This window comes from Scyliorhinus torazame, chromosome 19 (assembly GCF_047496885.1).
Source record: "Scyliorhinus torazame isolate Kashiwa2021f chromosome 19, sScyTor2.1, whole genome shotgun sequence".
NCBI lineage: Eukaryota > Metazoa > Chordata > Chondrichthyes > Carcharhiniformes > Scyliorhinidae > Scyliorhinus > Scyliorhinus torazame.
Genome location: NC_092725.1, coordinates 103,238,435 through 103,261,924, shown reverse-complemented (window position 1 = coordinate 103,261,924; position 23,490 = coordinate 103,238,435). Strand labels below are relative to the sequence as shown.

At 46.5% G+C, this 23,490-nt stretch overlaps 1 protein-coding gene across 4 annotated transcripts in view; it reads right to left on the bottom strand.

The window, feature by feature from the left end:
- Positions 1–23,490, bottom strand: part of LOC140396383 (uncharacterized) — a 176,744-nt gene that overhangs the window by 125,057 nt on the left and 28,197 nt on the right. For 2 of the 4 annotated variants that reach the window (XM_072484962.1, XM_072484963.1), the window contains 2 exons: positions 23,240–23,324; positions 2,148–2,319 (listed from right to left, as the gene is read on the bottom strand). In XM_072484962.1, coding sequence (XP_072341063.1) covers positions 2,148–2,319; positions 23,240–23,324 — 257 coding nt within the window. Of the gene's footprint in view, positions 1–2,147; positions 2,320–19,152; positions 19,348–23,239; positions 23,325–23,490 lie in introns of all 4 variants that reach the window. The other 2 variants (XM_072484965.1, XM_072484964.1) reach the window with 2 other exon arrangements.

Here is a 23,490-nt window from a genome sequence, read left to right as displayed (position 1 = left end):
GCCATCATCTTTTTCCAGCTTCTCGCCCAGTTCCCACGCGGCTGTATTTCTCCCAGACGGTGCCCCCCCGCCCATCCTTTCCCGCACCCACTCCCCCCTTTCCCCAGCAGCAGCAACCCAGTAATTCCCCCCCCCCCCCCGCTAGACCCCCCGCTAGCGTAATTACTCCCCCCCATGTTCTCCCAGAAGTCAGCAAACTCTGGCTGACCTCGGCTTCCCCCCGTGATCACGGCTCGCCCCGTGCGGCGCCCCCTCCTTCTCTATTCCCGCCATAATTATCATAGCGCGGGAACCAAGCCCGCGCCTCTCCCTCGGCCCCGCCTCCCATGGCCAACGCCCCATCTCCTCTCCCTCCCCACCTCCCCCCATCACCACCTGTGGGAGAAAGAAAAGTTACCATACCGCAGGATTAATCATACAATTCCTCTTCGCCCCCCCCCCCCCCCCCACTCGTCCCACCACTTTGTCCAAACGTTCATTTTCGTAGTCCAATCATTCCAATTTTTCTTCTACAATAAAAGTCCACGCTTCATCCGCCGTCTCAAAGTAGTGGTGCCTCCCTTGATATGTGACCCACAGTCTTGCCGGTTGCAGCATTCCAAACTTTATCTTTTTTTTGTGAAGTACCGCTTTGGCCCGATTAAAGCTCGCCCTCCTTCTCGCCACCTCCGCACTCCAATCTTGATAGACGCGGATCACCGCGTTCTCCCATTTACTACACCGAGTTTTCTTCGCCCATCTAAGGACCATTTCTCTATCCTTAAAACGGAGAAATCTCACCACTATGGCTCTGGGAGCTTCTCCTGCTCTCGGTCCTCGCACCATAACTCGGTATGCTCCCTCCACCTCCAACAGACCCGTCGGGGCCTCCACTCCCATTAACGAGTGCAGCATCGTGCTCACATATGCCCCGACGTCCGCCCCCTCCACACCTTCAGGAAGGCCAAGAATCCTCAAGTTGTTCCTCCTTGCGTTATTTTCCAGTGCCTCAAACCTCTCCACAGATCGTTTCTGGTGTGCCTCCTGTATCTCCGACTTCACCACCAGGCCCTGTATATCGTTTTCATTCTCTGCTGCTTTCGCCTTCACGACCCGAAGCTCCTGCTCCTGGGTCTTTTGTTCCTCTTTCAGCCCTTCAATCGCCTGTAATATCGGGGCCAACAACTCTTTCTTCATTTCCTTTTTTATCTCCTCCATGCAGCGTTTCAAAAACTCTTGTTGTTCAGGGCCCCATATGAAACTGCCACCTTCCGACGCCATCTTGGTTTCTGCTTGCCTTCCTTGCCGTTGTTCCAAAGGATCCGCTGCAATCCGGCCACTTTCCTCTCCTTTTTCCATCCGTGTCCAGGGGGAACACCCTTCTGGTTTACCGCACGGTGTTTTCAGCCGTTAAAATTGCCGTTGGGGCTCCTATCAAGAGCCCAAAAGTCCGTTTCACAGGGAGCTGCCGAAACGTGCGACTCGGCTGGTCATCGCCGCACCCGGAAGTGCCTCTGGCACTATCCTAGTGGACAGCGAGGACCCAAAGATCAAAGCCAAAGGCTCTGCAATCTCATCCCTTGCCTCCCAAAGAATACTTGGGTAAATCCCATCTGGCCCAGGGGACTTGTCGACCCTCAGGTTTTTCAAAATTGCTAATACATCCTTCCTCAGAATATCTACCTCCTCCAGCCTATCCGCCTGTATCACACTCTCATCCTCAAAAACATGGCCCCTCTCCTTTGTGAACACTGAAGAAAAGTATTCATTCAACGCCTCTCCTATTTCTTCTGGCTCCATGCACAAGTTCCCACTACTGTCCTTCACCGGCCCTACCCTCACCCTGGTCATTCTTTTATTTCTTACATAAGAGTAAAAAATCTTGGAGTTTCCTTGATCCGACCCGCCAAGTGGAAGTGGAAGAAAAATAGTATATCTATCGTTATGTGGGTGAGAGAACAAAGTGTGAAAGGTAGAGCGCAATAGCAAGTCTGAGGTGCAAACAGAGTAATGCCAAGGAAGATCAACTCGTTTTGCAGTTTGAGCAAAATTGTACAAATTTCTTTACTTTCAGTATTACAATGCAATCTATAACCTGTGAACAATATCTGTTAAATGTAACACATATTTGTACATAATCAGATTAAAGGCTCACCAGCATTACTCACACATTTGGAGTCCAGAGTCGAACAGTCTTATCTCGTGAAGCAGATGCCACCAACTGGCCTGACGGGGAAAACTGGACACACATAACAGCATCTCTGTGTCCTGTAAATCGGTAAGCTCTGGTTTGCGGCTTCAAGTTCCATATCATAAGGCACTTGTCAATTGAGGTAGTCGCTTCAGAAATAACAAATCACCAATATTAGAACTTTGTATTTTCTGTCTGGGCTCCTTACAAGTGCTCAGACCACTCGTCATGTGGGAGTTAGCTTACACACTCTTATGTCAGTTCATAAAAAAGTGTGATTCAGGGCATATAACAACAATATCCAAACTTAATCTTTTCAAAGTTGGACTGAGCAAACATTTGACGATAGGAGGACCGATAGAAATTGTTCAGCTACTTCACAGTAAGGTGAACAAACAAAAATGTATAAAGCAGCCATTGTCCAAGTGCACAAAACAACTATTAAATCTGGTTATGCAATCCTGATAGAAAGTCGGGAAGGAATTGCCCTGGAAATAAACTCTGGATCCCATGAAGTCTCATGTATCAGGTTAAACATGGGCAAGGAAACTTCCTGCTGATTACCACAGACCCCTCACCCGCCCACACCACACCCCCACCCATCACCCAAGAGTAGCGTGGTAGTGCCACTAGTGACCAAGTTGTCGGACTCCTAAAGCACATTGTTGCTAGGTAGAGTCTGCAGGAGGTGGTGATGGGGGAATCAACAGGAGGGAAAAAAGTACTGGGATCTCATCCTCACCAAACTGCCAACTGCAGACACCTCTGCCCATGGCAGTGTTGGTGGCGTGACCACCGTATTTCCCTAGTGGAGTCAAGTCCCATCTTCAAAAGGGAGGATATCCTCCATGTTGTGTGGCACGAGTACAGGAGAGCATAGAGGTATGCATCAGGCATACATAAAAAAAATAATCAGATGTCAACCTAGTGAAGCTACAACACTACTTGCATGCCAAAGAGCTAAGCAATTCCAGAAACAATGGATCAGATCTGTGCTTGGAGTCCTGCCACATCAGACTGTGAATGGTGGTGAACAATTAAAAATTCCACAAATAGTGAGAATGGGGAGGCTCCACAAATATCCCCATTCTCAATGATGGAGGAACACAGCAAATCAGTGCAAAAGACCAGGCTGAAGCATTTGCCACAATCTTCAGCCAGAAATGCTGAGTGGATGATCCATCTTGCCTTTTCCAGAGGTTCCCTGTATCACAGATGCCAGTCTTCACATCATATCAAAAAGGGCTGAAAGCACTGGATACTGCAGAGGCTGTGGATCCCTGGTAATATTCTGGCAATAGTACTGACGACTTGGACTGTAACCACAGCCAAGTTGTTCCAGTACCAGCTATAACACTGACATCTACTCGGTAATGTAGAAAATTGCCCAGGTATGTCCTGTGGGCAAAAAGGAAGGCAAATCCAACGCAATCAACTACTACCCCATCAGTCTACTCCCAATAATCATAGTGATGGAAGGTGTTATCAACAGTGCTATCAAGAGGCACTCAGCAATAATGCTCGGTTCTGCCAGGGTGCCCAGCGTCTGACCTCATTGCAGCCTTGGTTCAAACATGGACAAGAGAGCTGAACTGCAGAGCTGAGGAGAGTATGACTGCCCTGACATCAAGGCCACATTTGACAAGAGTATGGCACTAAGGAGCCCGAGCAAAACTAGAAACAATGGGAATCAGGAGGGAAACTCTATGCTGGTTGGAGTCTTACCTAGGACAAAGGAAAATTGTTGTGATTGTTGGAGGTCAGTATCTCAGCTCCAGTGCATCTTGCTGGTGTTCCTCAGTAGTGTCCTAGACTCAACCATCTCCAGCTCCTTCATTAATGCCCTTCCTTCCATTAAAGGTCAGAAGTGGGGATGTTCTTTGAAAATTGCACACTGTTCAGCACCATTAGCAACACCTCAGATACTGAAGCAGTCAATATTCAAATGCAGCAAGAAATGGCCAATATCCGGGCTTGGGCTGAAGTGGCAAAGACCATTCTCGCCACACAAGTGTCAGGCAATGATCATCTCCAACAAGAGAATCTAACCAGCGGCCCTTGACATTCAATGGCATTACCCCACTATTAACATTCTAGTTGGACAAAATACAATGCAAAGAATCCTTCAGTGGCGAACTCACCACCTTACTCCCCAAAGCCTGTACACAAAAGGCAAGACAGGAGTGTGATGGAATACTCTTCACTTGCCTGGATGAGTGCAGCTCTAACAACATTGCATGACACCATGCAGGACAAAGCAGCCTGCTCAAGTGCTTGAGAATAGGGTACCCTTGACCCTCTCCACTATCAACACACAGTAGCAGCAATACAGGAACTCACCAAGGCTTCCTAGACAGCAAACCCATGACCACTACCATCCAGAGGGTCAAAGACAGCAGATAGATGGGAATGCCAGGACTTGAAAGCTCCCCTCCAAGCCGGACACCAACCTGATTTGGAACTACAAATCGCTGTTCTTTTTCATTGGGTAAAAATCCTGGAACTCTCCCCAACAGCACTGTGGGGGTATCTACATCACATGGACTGTAGCAGTTCAAGTCGACAGCTCACCAGCACTTTCTCATGGGCAATTATGGATGGGCTATAAATGCTGGCCTAGCCAGTGAAGTCTGCATCCCTGATTGGATAAAAAAAATAAACAACCTGCCATGTGAGCATATGACAATATGTCATTGTAACTAACCTCTAGCAATTCTCCACATTTTCTAACCTTTATCGTAGCGAGTGAATGCCCTCAACAGCATTCTTTTTTACAAATCTGGCTACTGTTGTAGTCTTGGTTCAAACACCCAGTGTGTGGCATGTCCTCTAGTCCATAATTGCAGATGAAATCAACATTCTGACACAAATGGGTGAGAGATGATTTTTTTCAAATTGACTTATGATGTTTAGTCTTTGGGGGTAAAGATTTTTTCCATTCAGAATATTAGTTAAAACTTCAGTGAACAGAGTTTGTTTGAAAAAAATTTCTCCTGGGGAAAAACTCTCCGAATAATATCCCAGTATGAGAGGGAGGAGGTAATTAAACCGAGCTTAATGGTTCTGCTGTAAAAAGTGATTATCATAGAACATAGAACGATACAGCGCAGTACAGGCCCTTCGGCCCACGATGTTGCACTGAAACAAAAGCCATCTAACCTACACTATGCCATTATCATCCATATGTTTATCCAATAAACTTTTAAATGCCCTCAATGTTGGCGAGTTCACTACTGTAGCAGGTAGGGCATTCCACGGCCTCACTACTCTTTGCGTAAAGAACCTACCTCTGACCTATATCTATTACCCCTCAGTTTAAAGCTATGTCCCCTCGTGCCAGCCATTTCCATCCGCGGGAGAAGGCTCTCACTGTCCACCCGATCCAACCCCCTGATCATTTTGTATGCCTCTATTAAGTCTCCTCTTAACCTTCTTCTCTCCAACGAAAACAACCTCAAGTCCATCAGCCTTTCCTCATAAGATTTTCCCTCCATACCAGGCAACATCCTGGTAAATCTCCTCTGCACCCGCTCCAAAGCCTCCACGTCCTTCCTATAATGCGGTGACCAGAACTGTACGCAATACTCCAAATGCGGCCGTACCAGAGTTCTGTACAGCTGCAACATGACCTCCCGACTCCGGAACTCAATCCCTCTACCAATAAAGGCCAACACTCCATAGGCCTTCTTCACAACCCTATCAACCTGGGTGGCAACTTTCAGGGATCTATGTACATGGATACCTAGATCCCTCTGCTCATCCACACTTCCAAGAACTTTACCATTAGCCAAATATTCCGCATTCCTGTTATTCCTTACAAAGTGAATCACCTCACACTTCTCTACATTAAACTCCATTTGCCATCTCAGCCCAGCTCTGCAGCTTATCTATATTCCTCTGTAACCTGCTACAGCCTTCCACACTATCGACAACACCACCGACTTTAGTATCGTCTGCAAATTTACTCACCCACCCTTCTGCACCTTCCTCTAGGTCATTGATAAAAATGATAAACAGCAACGGCCCCAGAACAGATCCTTGTGGTACTCCACTTGTGACTGAACTCCATTCTGAACATTTCCCATCAACCACCACCCTGTCTTCTTTCAGCTAGCCAATTTCTGATTCACATCTCTAAATCACCCTCAATCCCCAGCCTCCGTATTTTCTGCAATAGCCTACCATGGGGAACCTGATCAAACGCTTTGCTGAAATCCATATACACCACATCAACTGCTCTACCCTCGTCTACCTGTTCAGTCACCTTCTCAAAGAACTCGATAAGGTTTGTGAGGCATGACCTACCCTTCACAAAGCCATGCTGACTATCCCTGATCATATTATTCCTATCTAGATGATTATAAATCTCGTCTCTTATAATCCCCTCCAAGACTTTACCCACTACAGACGTGAGGCCCACCGGTCTATAGTTGCCAGGGTTGTCTCTGCTCCCCTTTTTGAACAAAGGGACCACATTTGCTATCCTCCAGTCCTCTGGCACTATTCCTGTAACCTAAGATGACATAAAAATCAAAGCCAAAGGTCCAGCAATCTCTTCCCTGGCCTTCCAGAGAATCCTAGGATAAATCCCATCAGGACCCGGGGACTTATCTATTTTCAGCCTGTCCAGAATTGCCAACACCTCTTCCCTACGTACCTCAATGCCATCTATTCTATTAGCCTGGGTCTCAGCATTCTCCTCCACAACATTATCTTTTTCCTGAGTGAATACTGACGAAAAATATTCATTTAGTGGTTCTGCTGTAAAAAGTGATTATCATAGAACATAGAACGATACAGCCTATCTCTTCAGACTCCACACACAACTTCCCATCCCTGTCCTTGACTGGTCCTACTCTTTTCCTAGTCATTCGCTTATTCCTGACATACCTATAGAAAGCTTTTGGGTTTTCCTTGATCCTACCTGCCAAATACTTCTCATGTCCCCTCCTTGCTCGTCTTAGCTCTCTCTTTAGATCCTTCCTCGCTACCTTGTAACTATCCATCGCCCCAACTGAAACGTCACACCTCATCTTCACATAGGCCTCCTTCTTCCTCTTAACAAGAGATTCCACTTCTTTGGTAAACCACGGTTCCCTCGCTCGATGCCTTCCCCCCCCCTGCCTGACCGGTACATACTTATCAAGAACACGCAGTAGCTGATCCTTGAACAAGCTCCACTTATCCAGTGTGCCCAACACTTGCAGCCTACTTCTCCACCTTATCTCTCCTTCCCCCCCCCCACCCCCCCCCCCCCCCCCCAAGTCACGTCTAATGGCATCATAATTGCCCTTCCCCCAGCTATAACTCTTGCCCTGCGGTGTATACTTATCCCGTTCCATCATTAACGTAAACGTCACCGAATTGTGGTCACTGTCCCCCAATTATCTTTGGACTTTTTTTTAAACAAAGGGAAATGACATTTTTTTTATTTTTTTTTCCATTCTGTTGTAGGTCTCTATTTTTCCCTTACGGAAGACAGAATGAAAATGCTTGGCATATCCTAGAAAGACACAGAATCGCCAAGATAAAGAGAGGACACCAGAAAATAGTCAACCCCTGGAAACAGGAAGAGACTGTAGAGGTACATCATTGTATAGTGCAATGGAGCAAAACCACATTCACATTGGGACATATTAAATCCTCATGCACTGGAAAAGGGACAGTGACATAAAACAGTGATATACATTTTGCAGCTTTAAGTCATATGGAATTGAAAGACTACTGGTGAGGGCTTTCACTCACTAACTTTGTTTCTCTCTCCACCGATGCTGCCAGACCAGAAATTTTTCCAGCATTTTCTATTTTATTTCAGATTTCCAGCATCTACAGTACTTTGCTTTCATGCTTATATTTTACAAGGTCATTTATTACTTCTATGCTAATTCTTCAAGTGCTAGTTACACCATTTATAATGCCAATCGCAAGAAGTTTGTTGATTCCCAGCAAGACATGAAACAGTTGATAAATAATGTATTTTCTTCCTTGTTCCTTATTCTGCAGCACAGCCAGAAGCCAATCTAATCACTGGCTAATAATGTACTTTGCCCTTCCATATGGTGCATCAGAGACACTTGATTAACTTCTACCTACCATCTGACATGTAAAGCCACACATTTCATTGCAAGTCACTATTCGGTCTGCTTTCTCTATGCTGCTTTTATACATTTGTCATTTAGTTTTACAAATTTTTATTAGTTTTCAATCGAGAATAATGAATACCAAAAAGAGTGCTTACAAGGGTGATTACCTCATTGACAAGCTCCAGGAACATAAGTAACTGGAATGGAGCTTAAGTGGTTTACAATCTTGGACTGTCTCCTGGGATGAGAACCTCACTTTTGAGTCAGAAACTGGAGGGGTCAAGCCTCAATCTGGGAACTTAGCCACATAATCATCAGGATATTGCATGAGATGCTGTTACTTGTACAAAAAAATTCAATGAACACCTCCTTTGTTCGTTTAGATCTGGTAGAAATTAAAAATCTCAATGCAGAATTTGAAAGTGCAAGGAAGTTCAGTGTTTACACGACTTCGAGAAATATAATTAATGGAGTACAAAAAATGGTTCTCATATTTACTTTATGATCCTTGGCCAGGCCCCCAGGTTGTTGTTGAGATCCAGTTAGTGATCAACAACATTGTTTAAATAGGCAATTTACTTCCCGTGTCTGCACGGGTCTCACCCCCACAACCTAAAGACGTGAAGGCTAGGTGGATTGGATGCGCTAAATTGCCTCTTAATTGGGGAAAAAAGAATTGGGCACTTTAAATTTATTTTAAAAATCGACAATTTACATTGGCCTAACATTCAGAGCAAGTATCAGGTAAATGTGAATTAACAGTCAATCTGGTAGAACACACCACACAATAAATGACAAATGCAACTATGGAATCAGTTGCGGATATCTCTACAATCTACCGAGATGTTAGTCACATCTAGCTTCCATTCCCTGACAAAAGGAATACATAGGCTGTCTGGAAAAGATTCTGGATTTGATTTGTCACATGCACCGAAGTACAGTGAAAAGTATTTTTCTGCGGCCGAGGAACGTACACAGTACGTACATAGTAGACACAAGAATAATCAACAGAGAACATTGACAAATGGTACATCGACAAAACAGTGATTGGTTACAGTGCGGAATAAGGGGCAAACAAAGCAAATACATGAGCAAGAGCAGCATAGGGCGTCGTGAATAGTGTTCCTACAGGGAACAGATCAGTCTGAGGGAGAGTCGTTGAGGAGTCTTGTAGCTGTGGGGAAGAAGCTATTCCTATGTCTGAATGTGCGAGTCTTCAGATGTCTGTAGCTTCTACCTGATGGAAGGGTCTGGAAGAAGGCAATGCCTGGGTGGGAGGGGTCTCTGATAATGCTGTCTGCCTTCCTGAGGCAGTGAGAGGTGTACACAGAATCAATGTGGGGGTGGCAAGCTTGTGATGCATTGGGCTGAGTTCACCACAGTTTGCAGTTTCTTCCGATCTTGGGACAGACCAGTTGCCATACCAGACTGTGATGCAGCCGGATAGGATGCTCTCTATCGCACATCTGTAGAAGTTTGAGAAAGTTGATGCAGACATGGTCAAATTTCTTTAGCTTCCATAGGAAGTAGAGACGTTGTTGGGCTTTCTTGACTGTTGCATCAACGTGAGTGGACCAGGACAGACTGTTGGTGATGACGACCCCCAGGAACTTAAAGCTATCGACCAACTCCCATATCTGTTCCGGGCCATTGGATTGATAACCAATTTGCCAGGCTGTAAAGAACTGAACTTTTACTTTCCACTTCTCCAGTTTTACCAGGCTCTCATCCATAATTATATTCTTACATTATTGGTATCGTCTTGGAAAATTGTAAAGTGCTTGTATTATTTTTTTTAATTCAAAGCGCTGTATGCAAGCGATTGGTGGTCCAGTTCCACAGCTCCACGATCCTATCTATAATGGGGTGACCACAACTGTCCATACTAGACATACCCACACCGTCCTTGAGCCAGATAACTAGTTTTCAATTACACAACAGACTATATTTAGAGTAAGCAGCAATGAATGGTCCTGTCAGAATAGAAAGAAATCATCAAAAGTTGATTAAAATCCTGCTGGTGATGGTTGTTGCAAATTTAGTTGTACTTGGTATTTTTAAAGTTTAATTTTATCCCAATTCTGGTTGGTCACCTGAATAAATCGATGGTATGTTGATTATTATTAGAAACATAGAAAATAGCACGTCCGGTAGCGGCCATATCCGAATAGGTCGCGCACACGGCAGCTCCCGCCGGGATCGGAGTTTCGGGCCTTAAAATGGGGTGGCAACAGTACTTGGGCGGTGATTACCTGCATGGGAAAGGACACTGGAGAGGTTCCCCCCACTGCTGTATGGAGGGAACTAGGAGCGGGGGTGTTAAAAGAGCGATTGCGGGCAAGCGAGCGGAGCGGGTCCGGGAGGACAAAATGGCGGCCGGCGCAGATCAAGCAGCGTGGGACCAGTGGTCGAGAGAGCAGCAAGACTTTGAGGAGCTGCTTCGCAGAGCTGAAGACGGAGATGCTGGCCCCTATGAAGGCCTCCATGGAAAAGATGGTGGAGACTCAGAAGGTGCAGGAGAAGGCGATTAAAGAGGTGGAGAGGAAGGTATCTGAGAATGAGGATGAGATCCTGGGCCTGGCGGTCACGATGGAGGCGCACGAGGCCTTACACAAGAGATGGCAGGAGAAACTGGATGACCTCGAATATAGGTCTAGAAGTCACAACCTGCGGATTCTGGACCTCCCTGAAGGTGCGGAGGGGGCGGACACGAGCACGTATGTGACTACTATGCTGGAGACGCTGATGGGCGCGGGTCCTTCCGCGGCCCTTAGAACTGGATGGGGCGCATAGAATCCTCGCAAGGAAGCCTAGGGCGAACAAACCACTGAGGGCGATGGTGATAAGGTTCCACCGCTTCACAGACAGGGAGTGTGTCTTGCGTTGGGCAAAGAAGGAGCGGAGAAGTAAGTGAGAGAACGGCGAGATTCGCATACACCTTGGGGGCTGAACTGGCAAGGAGGCGTGCGGGTTTCAACTAGGCTAAGGCGGTCCTCCACAGCAAAAGGGTGAAGTTCGGGCTCCTGCATCCAGCGAGACTTTGGGTAACGTACCAGGACAGGCACCATTATTTTGATACGCCGGACGAGGCGTGGACATTCATTAAGCACGAAAAGCTGGATTTGAACTAAGGGGCAGCTGCACGTGGGTGAAATGCGCTGGCGGAGATGCGAAACCGGGTGTTGGCCTGGTATAAGATTGTTAGTAGAATTTTTGTTTGCTTTTCTTTTCCTGTTTTTGTTTCAGGGGGCGGAGGAATGCCAGTGTTATGTTGTCCGTTGCACAGGAAGGATCTGGATGGCACTTGCCCTCTTACTCTGGGGGAGGAGGGGTTGGGGGCCCCGAAGGAGGAGACAATAGTAAGTTTGGAGATAGAGGCGGGAGCGGCTGGGGTCAGCTGACTTACAGAAGCGTAATGGGGGGAAAATCAGTGCTAAGCAGGTGCTTGGCATGGGGGGCTGGGGTGCTGCTTTGCTGACTGAAGGGGAGTCAACTATTGGGGACGGATGAAGAGTTTGGTTGGGGGGCCTCCAGCAGGAGGGCTGGAGCGAGCGGGGGTGGGGGGTGCACAGGCACGTGGCTGGCCGAAAAAGGGAGACGGCTAGTCGGCAGGGAGGGGAGGGTGCCAACCCCCAGTCCAGGCTGATCACATGGAATGTGAGGGGCCTGAATGGGCCGGTCAAGAGGGTTCTCGCATTTAAAGGGGTTGAAGGCAGACGTGGTCATGCTGTAGGAGGCGCACTTAAAACTCGCTGAACAAACAAGGTTAAGGAGGGGGATGGGTGGGCCAGGTGTTCCACTCAGGGCTAGACTCAAAGACCAGAGGGTTGGCAATTTTGGTTAGTAAACGGGTGGCATTTGAGGCAGGGAGCATTGTGGCGGACAAGGGAGGCAGGTACATAATGGTGAGTGGCAAGCTACAGGGGGCCCGGGTGGTGTTGGTGAACGTGTATGCCCCGAACTGGGATGATGCGGAATTCATGAGGTGCATGTTGGGTAAAATCCTGGACTTGGAGTCAAGTAACTTGATCATGGGTGGGGGAAACTTTAATACGGTCTTTGGTCCGGTGCTGGACCGGTCTAAGTCCAGGTCGGGAAAGAGACCGGCGGCGCCCAGGGCCCTGAGAGGGGTCATGGATCAGATGGGGGGGGGGGGGGGTGCGTGGACACGTGGAGATTCGCGCAGCCAAGGGCGAAATAATTCTCCTTTTTCTCCCATGTCCATAAAGTCTACTCGCGGATTAACTTTGTGTTGAGCAGGGCATTAATCCAGAGGGTGGAGGGGGTTGAGTATTCGGCCATTGAGGTCTCGGACCATGCCCCGCGCTGGGTGGACTTGCGACTGGGGGTGGAGCGGGGGCAGCGGCCTCTCTGGAGACTGGATGTGGGGCTGCTGGCGGATGGAGAGGTGTGTGGGCGGATAAGGAGGAGTATTCAGAACTGTGTGATAACAAATGACATAGGGGAGGTAACAGCAACAACGGTTTTGGAGGCTATGAAGGCAGTCATCAGAGGGGAGTTAAACTCGATTAGGTCCCACCAAGAGAAGAGGGAGAGATGCTTAGGGTGGGCAGGAAGTACACGGAGGCCCCTGAGGGGGGGGGGGGGGGGGGGGGGGGGGGGGGGGGGGGGGGGGGGGCTGCTAAAGGAGCACCGGAGATTACAGGCGGAGTTCGATTTGCTGACCACGGGGAAGGCGGAGGCACAGTTGAGGAAAGTGAAAGGGGCAGTCTACGAGTATGGGAGAAAGCAAGTAGGATGCTGGCGCACCAACTTCGCAGGAGAGAGGAGGCCAGGGAGATCGGGGGAGTGAGGGATAAGGAAGGTAATACGGTGTTGAGCCCAGAGGGGATCAATGAAGTCTTCAAGGAGTTTTATGGGAAGCTGTACGTCAGAACCCCCGAGGGGAGGGGATGGGATGAAGCAATTTATGGATCGATTGAGGTTCCCAAGGGTGGACGAGGATCGGGTGGAGGGACTGGGGGCCCCGATTGAGTTGGAGGTGATAGTTAAGGGACTAGCAAGATCCTGGGGGACTTTGGGAGTTTCTCGGGGTACAAGTTGAACGTGGGGAAAAGTGAGCTGTTCCGTGGTCCACACTAGGGGTCAGGAGGAGAGACTGGGAGAGCTCCCGCTCAAGATCGTGGAGAGGAGCTTTTGTTACTTGGGTATACAGGTGGCTAGGAACTGGGATGCCCTACACAGGCTCAATTTATCTCTGCTTGTCGAGCAGATGGAGGGAGACTTTAAAAGGTGGGACACGCTCCCGCTTTCCCTGGCGGGAAGTGTGCAGACTGTGAAGATGACGGTTCTTCCTAGATTTCTGTTCGTTTTTCAGTGCCTCCCCATTTTCATCCCTAAATCCTTCAAAGGCGCTGGAGAAGTTCGGACTGCCCCCGGGAAATTCTTTCAGATACCTCGGGGACTCTCTCAAAAACCAGGTGGGGACATTTCCGCTGCTACCCCCTCGAAGGATACAGGACAGGGTAGTGTCTGGCATCTGGGTAGGAGCGGGGAAGGTGTCGGACATATACCAGGAGCTGCAGGAGGCGGAGGAAGCCTCAATGGAGGAGCTGAAGGGCAAGTGGGAGGAGGAGCTAGGCGAGGTGCTAGATGAGGGCCTGTGGGCTGATGCCCTGGGCAGGGTGAATTTGTCTGCATCATGTGCCAGGCTCAGCTTAATTCAGTTTAAGGTGGTACACCGGGCTCACATGACGACAGCGAGCATGAGCAAGTTCTTTGGGGTGGAGGACAGGTGCACGAGGTGTGCAGGGAGTCCGCCGAACCATGTCCACATGTTTTGGGCATGCCCAGCGATTAAAGAATTCTGGCAGGGCTTTGCGAGGGCTATGTCCAGGATTTTGGACACGCGGGTGAGGCAGAGTCCAACAATAGCGATCTTTGTGGTGTCGGAGGATCGGGGAGTGCAGGAAGCGAAAGAGGCAGAGGTGTTGGCCTTTGCCTCCCTGGTAGCCTGGAGACGGATCTTGTTAATGTGGAGGGACTTGGGACTCTCCTCTCCCCTCTCCCCTCCCCCCCCCCCCCCCCCCCCGAGCGTGGAGACCTAGGGTTAGTGATATGGCTGGGTTCCTCAACCTGGAGCAAATAAAGTTGGACTTGAGGGTCCTTGCTGGGGTCCTCCAGGTGGTGGCAACATTTCCTTGACTTTCTAGGGGAGCGGTAAAATGTCAGCAGCAACTCGGAGGGGGGGGGCCTTGTCTATTTAATGTATATTTTCTTTTTGTACAATGATAACAGCCACCTAGTTGTTAAATATTTGTTTATTTTTCCGTTATGAAAAAATTCTGGTTGGAAAAAGCTTCAATAAAAACAATTAAAAAAAGAAACATAGAAAATAGGTGTAGGGGTAGGCTATTCGAGCCTGCACCACCATGCAATAGGATAATGGGCAATCATGCAGATTCAGTATCCTACTCCCGCTTTCGCTCAATACGCCCTTGATCCCTTTAGCCGCAAGGGCCACGTCCAGCTCCCTCTTGGATATATCCAACAAATGGGCCCCAGCAACTTTGTGATAGAGAATGCCATAGGTTCACAACTGAGAGAAGTTCTTCCTCCTCAGTCCTGAATGGCTTACTCCTTATTCATAGGCTGTGAACCTTAGTTCTGGACGTCCCCAATATCGGGAATATTTTTCCACATCTAGCCTGTCCAGTGCCGTCCGGATTTTATATGTTTCTAGGTGATCCCCCCTCATTCTTCTAAACTAGAGTACAAGCCCAGTCGATAGTCTTTCTTCATAGGTCAGCCCTGCCATCCCAGGAATTAGTCTGGTGAATCTTTAGTGGACATCCTCAATAGCAAGAATGCGCTTCCTCAAACTAGGTAACCAAAACTGCACACAATACCCAAAGTATATAGGGCCAAATGGCCCTGTATAACTGCAGCAAGATATCCCTACTTCTATGAAGGCCAGCATCCCATTAGCTTTCCTCACCACCTGCTGTACCTGCATGCCAACCTTCAGCGACTGTTCCACCATGACACCCAGGTCTCATTGCACTTCCAAACTGCCACCATTCAGATAATAATCTGCCTTCCCGTTTTTGCCAGCCGAAGTGGATAACCTCACATTTACCCACATTATATTGCATTTGCCAAGTATTTGCCCACTCAGCCAGCCTGCAGCCTCTTTGCATCCTCCTCACAGCACACATTGCCACCCAGCTTAGTGTCATCTGCAAATCTGGAGATATTGCATGCAATTTCTTTGTCCAAATCATTAATGTATATTGTGAACAGCTGGGTCCAGCACTGAACCCTGCGATACCCCAATAGTCACTGCCTTCCACTCTGAAAAGGACCCGCTTACTCTCACTCTCCTTCCTGTCTGCCAACCAGTTCTCTATCCACGTCAATACATTACCCCCAATACCATGAGCTTTTTTTGTTCACTATCTCCTGTGGGACCTTGTCAAAAGCTTTTTGAAAGTCCAGATACACACCATCCACTGGTTCACCCTTGTCCACTCTACTCGTCACATCCTCAAAATTCCAGAAAATTTGTCAAGCATGATTTCCCTTCAGTGAATCCATGCTGACTTGGACTGATCCTGTCCCCAATTTCTAAATGCTCAGTTATTTCACCCGTAATAACTGACTCCAGCATTTTCCCCACCCAGATGTCAGGCTAACTGGTCTATAATTCCCCATTTTCTCACACCCTCGTTTTTTAAGAAAGTGGGTTGGTTACATTAGCTACCCTCCAATCCATCTTCCAGAGTCTATAGAATGCTGGAAAATGATCACCAATGAGTCCACTCATTCTAGGGCCACTTTGTTAAGTACTCTGCATCTGGGATGCAGAGTATCAGGTTTTAATCCTTACTCCCATCAATTTCCCAAATACATTTTCCTGACTAATAAGGATTTCTTTCAGTTCTTCCTTCACGTTGGACCCTCTGTCCCCTAGTATTTCTGGAAAGTTATTGTCCCCTAGTATTTCTGGAAAGTTATTGGTGTCCTCCTTCGTGAAGCCAGATCCAAAGTATTTGTTCAACTGGTCTGCCATCCCTTGGTTGCCTATTATGAATTCACCCGATTCTAACTAAGACCTACAGTCTTTTTCTCTTCACATCTCTTTAGAAGCTTTTGCAGTCAGTTTTTATGTTTCCTGCAAACTTAATCTCATTTTATTTTCTCCTTCCGGATTAAACCCTTTGTCGTCCTCTGCTGAATTTTAAATTTCTCCCAGTCCTCAGGCTGGCTTCTTTTTCTGGTCAATTTATATGCCTTCTCTTTGGCTTAGATTTAAGACTTCAATTTCATTGACTTGGATGTCAACCTAAAGATCAGAGCTTGATTTTATTTTATTAAAACTTCGATTCTTATTCTATGTGAAGGAATACTGGAAGACACATGTAAGAAACAAGCATGAAATTAGGAATGAAAAAGCCGATGAAGCGATTGAAGGTTGCCCTTGTTTAAACTTCAAAACAGTCCTCTGAAACCAGTGGAACTTGAAGGGGACAAGGGTGATGGTGGTGCAGGATTTAAGTGTACCCATCTGAATTATAGCTGTAAAATGGTTGACAAGGATAAAGGGAGTATTGCAGAACTCCAGTTCTGAAGTGATAAACAGGAGTTGTGTGACAGTTAAGAAAGATGTGGAGGTGAAAGAAGTGATTTAAAAAAAAAAATAAACTTTTGAGTATCCAATTTATTTTTCCAATTAAGGGGCAATTTAGCATGGCCAATCCACCTACCCTGCACATCTTTGGGCTGTGGGGGTGAAACCCACGCAGACACGGGGAGAAAGTGCAAACTCCACACAGACAAGGACCCAGGGCCAGGATCGAACCTGGGTCCTCAGTGCCGTAGGCAGCAGTGCTAACATACGCACCATGCCACCCTAAGTGATTGCAAGCCTTTGGGAAAGTTTGGGAATCCGGTGACGTGTTGGTGGTAACTTGGTAGTACGCTCTTAAGCTTGGCTCGATTGACATCCGCAGCTGCGATGAACAAGGACTCGTTTCAAGGCTATTTGTGGTGGTGAATATTTCGTCCATCGCGATTTTCACATTCGCATGGGATGTAAACTGCCGCCAGGATAATAGAGCTGAACTCCCGCGGAAGGAGTAGGGGCAGCATTTTAGCGTCAGGTATTCTAGGTCCGGGGAGCAGAAACTCACCAGTGTTACTACATCTAGGCACCAGGAGGTGTTGATCAGGAGGCAGACCCCACCTCCCCTAGCCTTGCCTGAGGCCACCGTACAGTCCATTTGGTAGATTGAGAAGCCCTCTGGTTGTAGGGCACAGTCCGGTGAAGCAGGAGTGAGCCACATCTGTGAAACAGAGCACACAGCAGTCCCTCGGTTCTCTTTGAAAAGTGAGTCTGGCTTGAAGTTCTTCCATCTTGTTTTCTAGAGATTAGACATTAGCTCGGCAGAGGGTCTTTGGGGCCACATTGTTTCACTCTCACCTGCAGGCCTGCACGTTTTCCACGCTTCCTGGAGTGCCTGCTTCTTTTCAAGCCAAGGAGACGGTGAGAGTATGCGGGATTAAGGGTATAGTTGTGTCCAATGAGGTTCTTCACTCTGGTCGGTGTCTGGATGGAGGATTTGTTGCCATGCTTGCGGTTTCCATGTTGGAAGATGGGTCTCTGCGGTCGAGTGTGCCGGGTCGCTGTCGGGCTGTGGTTTGTCTTCACAGGTCGGTGGATGTCCAGACCACGCTCCGGCGTGGATGGGTTGAAGGCCGGTTAGTGGATGACGTCTCTGGGTCACGGTTGCAGATGAGGCGATGGCCGGGTCCATGTGTTGGGGTCTGCAGGGTCCTTGCCAGATCTGATAACTTCAAAGACTTGGCACAGGCACAGACTTTTGGAACCTTGGTAAATTGATTCCTAAACTGTCACAATGGTTCAAGATCACTTCTTTCATCTCTCCACATTCTTACAACCGTCACGCGATCCATGCTTTTATTACTTCAGAACTGGAGTTCTGCAATACCCCCCCCCCCCCTTATTGGCATCTGTCAACCATTTTAATTTTTAATTTTAATTTTTCCAATTAAGGGGCAATTTGGTGTGGCCAACCCTGCACATCTTTGGGTTGTGCGGGTAAGTCCCACGCAGACACAGGGTGAGTGCAAACTCCACACGGACAGTGACCCAGGGCCAGGATTGAACCCAGGTCCTCAGCGCAGTGAGGCAGCCATGCTAACCACTGCTCCACCGTGCCGCCACTGTCAAGCATTTTAAAACTACAAGTTAGATGGCTACACTAAGTCCTGCACTACCATCACCCTTGTTCTCAAACTTCAGTGTTTTTCTTTTAATATAAATTTAGTTTACCCAATTCATTTTTTTTCCAATTAAGGAGCAATTTAGTGTGGCCAATCCACCTGGACTGCACATCTTTGGGTTGTGGGGGCGAAACCCACGCAAACACAGGGAGAATGTGCAAACTCCACACGGACAGTGACCCAGAGCTGGCATCGAACCTGGGACCTCAGCGCTGTGAGGCAGCAAGGCTAATCCACTGCGCCAACTTGCTGCCTCCTGGTTTCAGTGTTAAGAACAGATTGAAGGTTGTGGTGTTTAAACTTCAAGTTACTTCATAGGCTTGTCCATTCCTAATTACATGGTTGTTTCTTACATGCACTTTCCAGTGTTCCAATATTACAGTCTGCTCAGCAACTATTCAGCCCCTCTGTAAAGCATATTTTATATGTAATGAGCACTATAGAAGTACACTGTGTCTAGAGTTTTTTTAATGCAACTGTTGAAAAAATACAAAAGCAAATGATCAATAATCAAAAAGTTTGTGTTTAAAAAATCCAGCTCGGATCTTTAGGTAGACATCATAAGTTAATGCAATTGAAATCCATCAAATTATATAACTTTATAAATACATTCTTCAAATATAAGTGATTTACCATCCATTTGGTAGCACGGTAGCACAGTGGTTAGCACAATTGCTTCACAGTTCCAGGGTCCCAGGTTCGATTCCCAGCTTGGGTCACTGTCTGTGCAGAGTCTGCACGTTGTCCCAGTGTTTCCGTGGGTTTCCTCCGGGTGCCCCCCTCAGTCCAAAGATGTGCAGGTTAGGTGGATTGACCATCATAAATTGCCTGTCCAAAAAGGTTAGGTGGGGTTACTGGGATAACAGAGATAGGGTGGAGGGGTGGGGCCTCTTTCCAAAGGCCGTTACAGACTCGATGGGCCAAATGGCCTCCTTCTGCACTGTAAATTCTATGATTTATTCATGTCACTAACCAGAATTAAGATAAAATAAAACTTTAAAAATTTCAAGTACAACTAAATTTCGAACAACCATCACCAACAGGATTTTAGATCAACATTTTCTATTCTGACAAAAAGAGCATTCCTTGCTGCTTACTCTAAAATAGTCTATTGTTTAATTGAAAACTAGTCATCTAGCTCAAGTGTGGTATGGTTATGTCGGTACTATGGACAGTTTTGGTCACCCCATTATATATAGGATATTGGAGCTGTGGAACTGGACCACCAACAACTTGCTTTTATACAGCGGTTTGAATTTAAAAACATACAAGCATTTCACAATTTACCAAGATGATACCAATAATGCAAGAACACAATTATGGATGAGAGCCTGATAAAACCAGAGCAATAGAAAGTAAAAGTTCAGTTCTTTATAGTCTGGCCAACTAGTTATCAATCCAGACAGCCTACATATTCCATTATATCAGGGGATTGAAACTCGGCACAATAATCCAAACTAGTCCAAATGCAGAGAAAGCATAGCATTCCTAGTCTTATACTTTACTGTAAAAGCAAAGGTGTATTGATGGGACAGTTGCTTTGTTTCACCAGTCACGGATTTCTGATGACTACATCATTAACGTCCCCAGGCCCTTCTCTCATTAAATAGCCTTGAGCTTGCAACATTCTCCCTGTGTCTGCGTGGGCTTCACCCCCACAACTCAAAGATGTGCAGGTTTGGTGGATTGGCCACACTAAATTGCCCCTTAATTGGGAAAAAAAAAAAAATTGGGTTCTCTAAATTTAAAATAAAGACTCGGGCCCAATCTGTCACAATCTATAATCTTTATTAGTGTCACAAGTTAACACTGCAACAGAGTTACTGTGAAAAGCCCCTAGTCGCCACACTCCGCCTGTTCGGGTTCACAGAGCCAGAATTCAGAATGTCCAATTCACCTAACAAGCACGTCTTTAGGGACTTGTGGGATGAAACCGGAGCACCCGGAGGAAACCCACGCAGACACAGGGAGAATGCGCAGACTCCGCATAGGCAGTGACTCAAGCCAGGAATCAAACCCAAGTGCCTGCTGCTAAGTAAATGCTAACCACTGTGCTACCGTGCCTGTACTGTATTCTATTTATCTTTTTACCAGTACGTAAAGGAACATGGTCTTTTCTCGCCTAGCAGTTTCTAAGGTCCATCTCGCTCAATGATTGCCATCCCAGAGTCTCATAATACAATAATGGAGTTTTTTAAAAATTCATTTTATGGGCTGCAGGCATCACAGGCCAGCCATCATTTATTGCCCATCAGAAGGTGGTGGTGAGCTACCATCTTGAGCCACTGCAGTCCCTGGAGTGTAGGTACACCCACAGTACTGTTAGGGAGGTAATTCCAGGATTTAGACCCAGTGACAAGTGAAGTAACAGCAATATATTTCCAAGGCAAGATGATAAGTGACTTGGAGGGGAACATCCAGGTTGTTGACTAATTATAGCACAATCAATTTCCATCAGTTAGAATACAACAGCTCTGAAGATCAAGGAGAAATGTGAAGTGAAATGTGAAGTGGAGTTGGGAAGATCAAGGAGCAATGGGAAGTGGAGTTGGGAGGAGAGATCAATTGGGAAGCATGGAGTGAGGCACTGCATAGGGTAAATGGGACATCCTCTTGTGCAAGGATGAGCCTGATTGGTAGCGGCTTGGTTGGGTGACCTGTACGACTTCCTGCGATTAGAGAAGATAAGGGCTGAGTTAAGGGGTGTTGCTCGTTTTAGCCTTAGTTTACTTATTCTTATTCTGTCACTTTTGCTCATGAGTCGCCAGGTATCTTTCTGATACCGCCACGTGGTTCAAGTCCAAGTAATGATTAATAATGCAACACACCGCTTAGTAGGAGTTAAATCAACGCTCATTTATTATATACAGCAATTAATACTTGTACACTAATCCTACTTCTAGACTACTACCTACCACTAAAGGCCAATACTTACCTTTGGAAATGACCCACCAGGTCAGGGAAACAAATGGTCTTTCGAATTGGTTCGGAGCCTGCGGGATTCAAAAGCTGGTACAAGTCGATAGTCAGGAGTGCCTATCTGCTAGCGATCGCTGGAGTAAAACTTACGGTTTCTTGTAGAAGGGTCTCGAAGGTTGAGAGCAGAAAAAGAAGGGTCGAGTTGAACTTGGCCCCTATTCTGATAGTCCCCAGGGGCTTCCCGCCTCTCGGGGCAGACCTTGTACCTGGTTCCAAGTGATTGGACTTGGTCCCAATCACTTGGTTCGATATGCTCCAATACTGGAGCGATTCCTTGATCGGGGGGGGTGGTCGTTTACCTTTCTTTGTGTTAGCCCCTGCTGGCGCTGAAAGGTCTGGGTCAGCTTGGAGTTGCTAATTTATAGCAATTGTTCCCATGGATGGCTGATTAAAATGCAGATGGCTGGGTTGTTGTGATGTTGATGGCTGCAGGTATCGGTCTGGACTGACTTCCCCAGAGGAGAATACACTGTTTTACCTGCAGCTGTCCGTTTGAGTTCCGTTGGCTGATCTTCCCATCAGCCTCTTCCTTTCGCCATTTTAAAATCGGGGTTTGACCATTCTAATCGGGCGTCAGCCATTTTACATGGCTACAGGGCTCTTCAGGAGGGATTGAGGAAAGGTGGGGGATGTTTGTGACCGGTGTTTGAGGGGCTGTTATTTGCGGAGGGGGGGGGGGGGGTGAAAAAGGGGGAAAATCTGTAAAGACTGTATAGTTGATTGTTGGGAAGTATGTTTCTTAGGATGTTTATTCGCTGTAACCCGTTTTGATACACGTTTGTAATAAAATACATTTTAAAAAAGAATACAACAGCCCAGCCATTGTGCAAGACGACTCCTAATGGTAGAGCACTTTTGGGAGCCATAGTCTCCTGTCCCTCCCATGCACATAACACTTATTATTGCGATTTAAATGACAAACCTTATTCCAAAACATTCAGAAAGAATGCTATTTAATTTGCATTTCAATGAATAACTGCCACCATCTCCTGGGCGAGCCAGTTCCATAGATTGGCTACTTACTCACTAAAATATGGTTTACACAGATTAGCTTTGAATTCAGCCTTCTTCTAATAGTGTCCTCTGGTTTTACTGTTTGAGACGAGATGAAATATCCTGCCATGGCCAATATTAATTAGTCCCTTTAGAACCCTAAAAACATAGCATATCACTGCACAAGCTTCTTCTTTTATAGTGTTAATGGTGATTTTATGACTCCAATTTAAATATTGTAATATTACATCTTTATTGCTTACTTTCATTTAACCTGACTCAATTCAATCACTTGGAGTAATGTTCAATTATCTCAAATACAATCTCAGGGCCTCCAAAACACTGAACAATTAACAGTAAAATAGTATTTTGAATAATCAATGATTGCAAACTGTAAGAAATGGTATATGACACTAGATGCACAAAAGATGATTTTTTTTTTCAAGCAAAGTGGTTTTTCATATATGGGATATATTACAACACAAAAAAAACCTACAAGGACATTTACAAGGCTATACTAGGATTAAGAGCAACTTGCATACATATAATACCTTTAACACAGTAAAAAATTCCCAAGAGCTTAAACTCAAGGATTCAGGGAAAGCTGGGCATTGAGGGGATGAGGGAGGAATGGGGACGAGAATACAAAGCTAAGCCATTGTGCCTATATAGAGGCACAGGTATGAAGAATGGAAGCACTGTCTCTCTATGTTCACATTTGATACAGCGCAAAATTCCCAGTACTTACCTAGCTGCTTGTTGTTTGGGTTAAAATCAACACTGGTGACCACATCTTTATGACCTTTAAAGTTTTGTTCTAATGTTGGATCCTCCTAAGACATTAAAAAGACAAATATCTCACTTTAAAAGTTAAAACTGCAATTTTTGTCCAAAACCAAGCACATTAATCAAGACCTTTTATGATGTGGAGATGCCAGCGTTACTGGGGTGGGCACAGTAAGAAGTCTTACAACACCAGGTTAAAGTCCAACAGGTTTG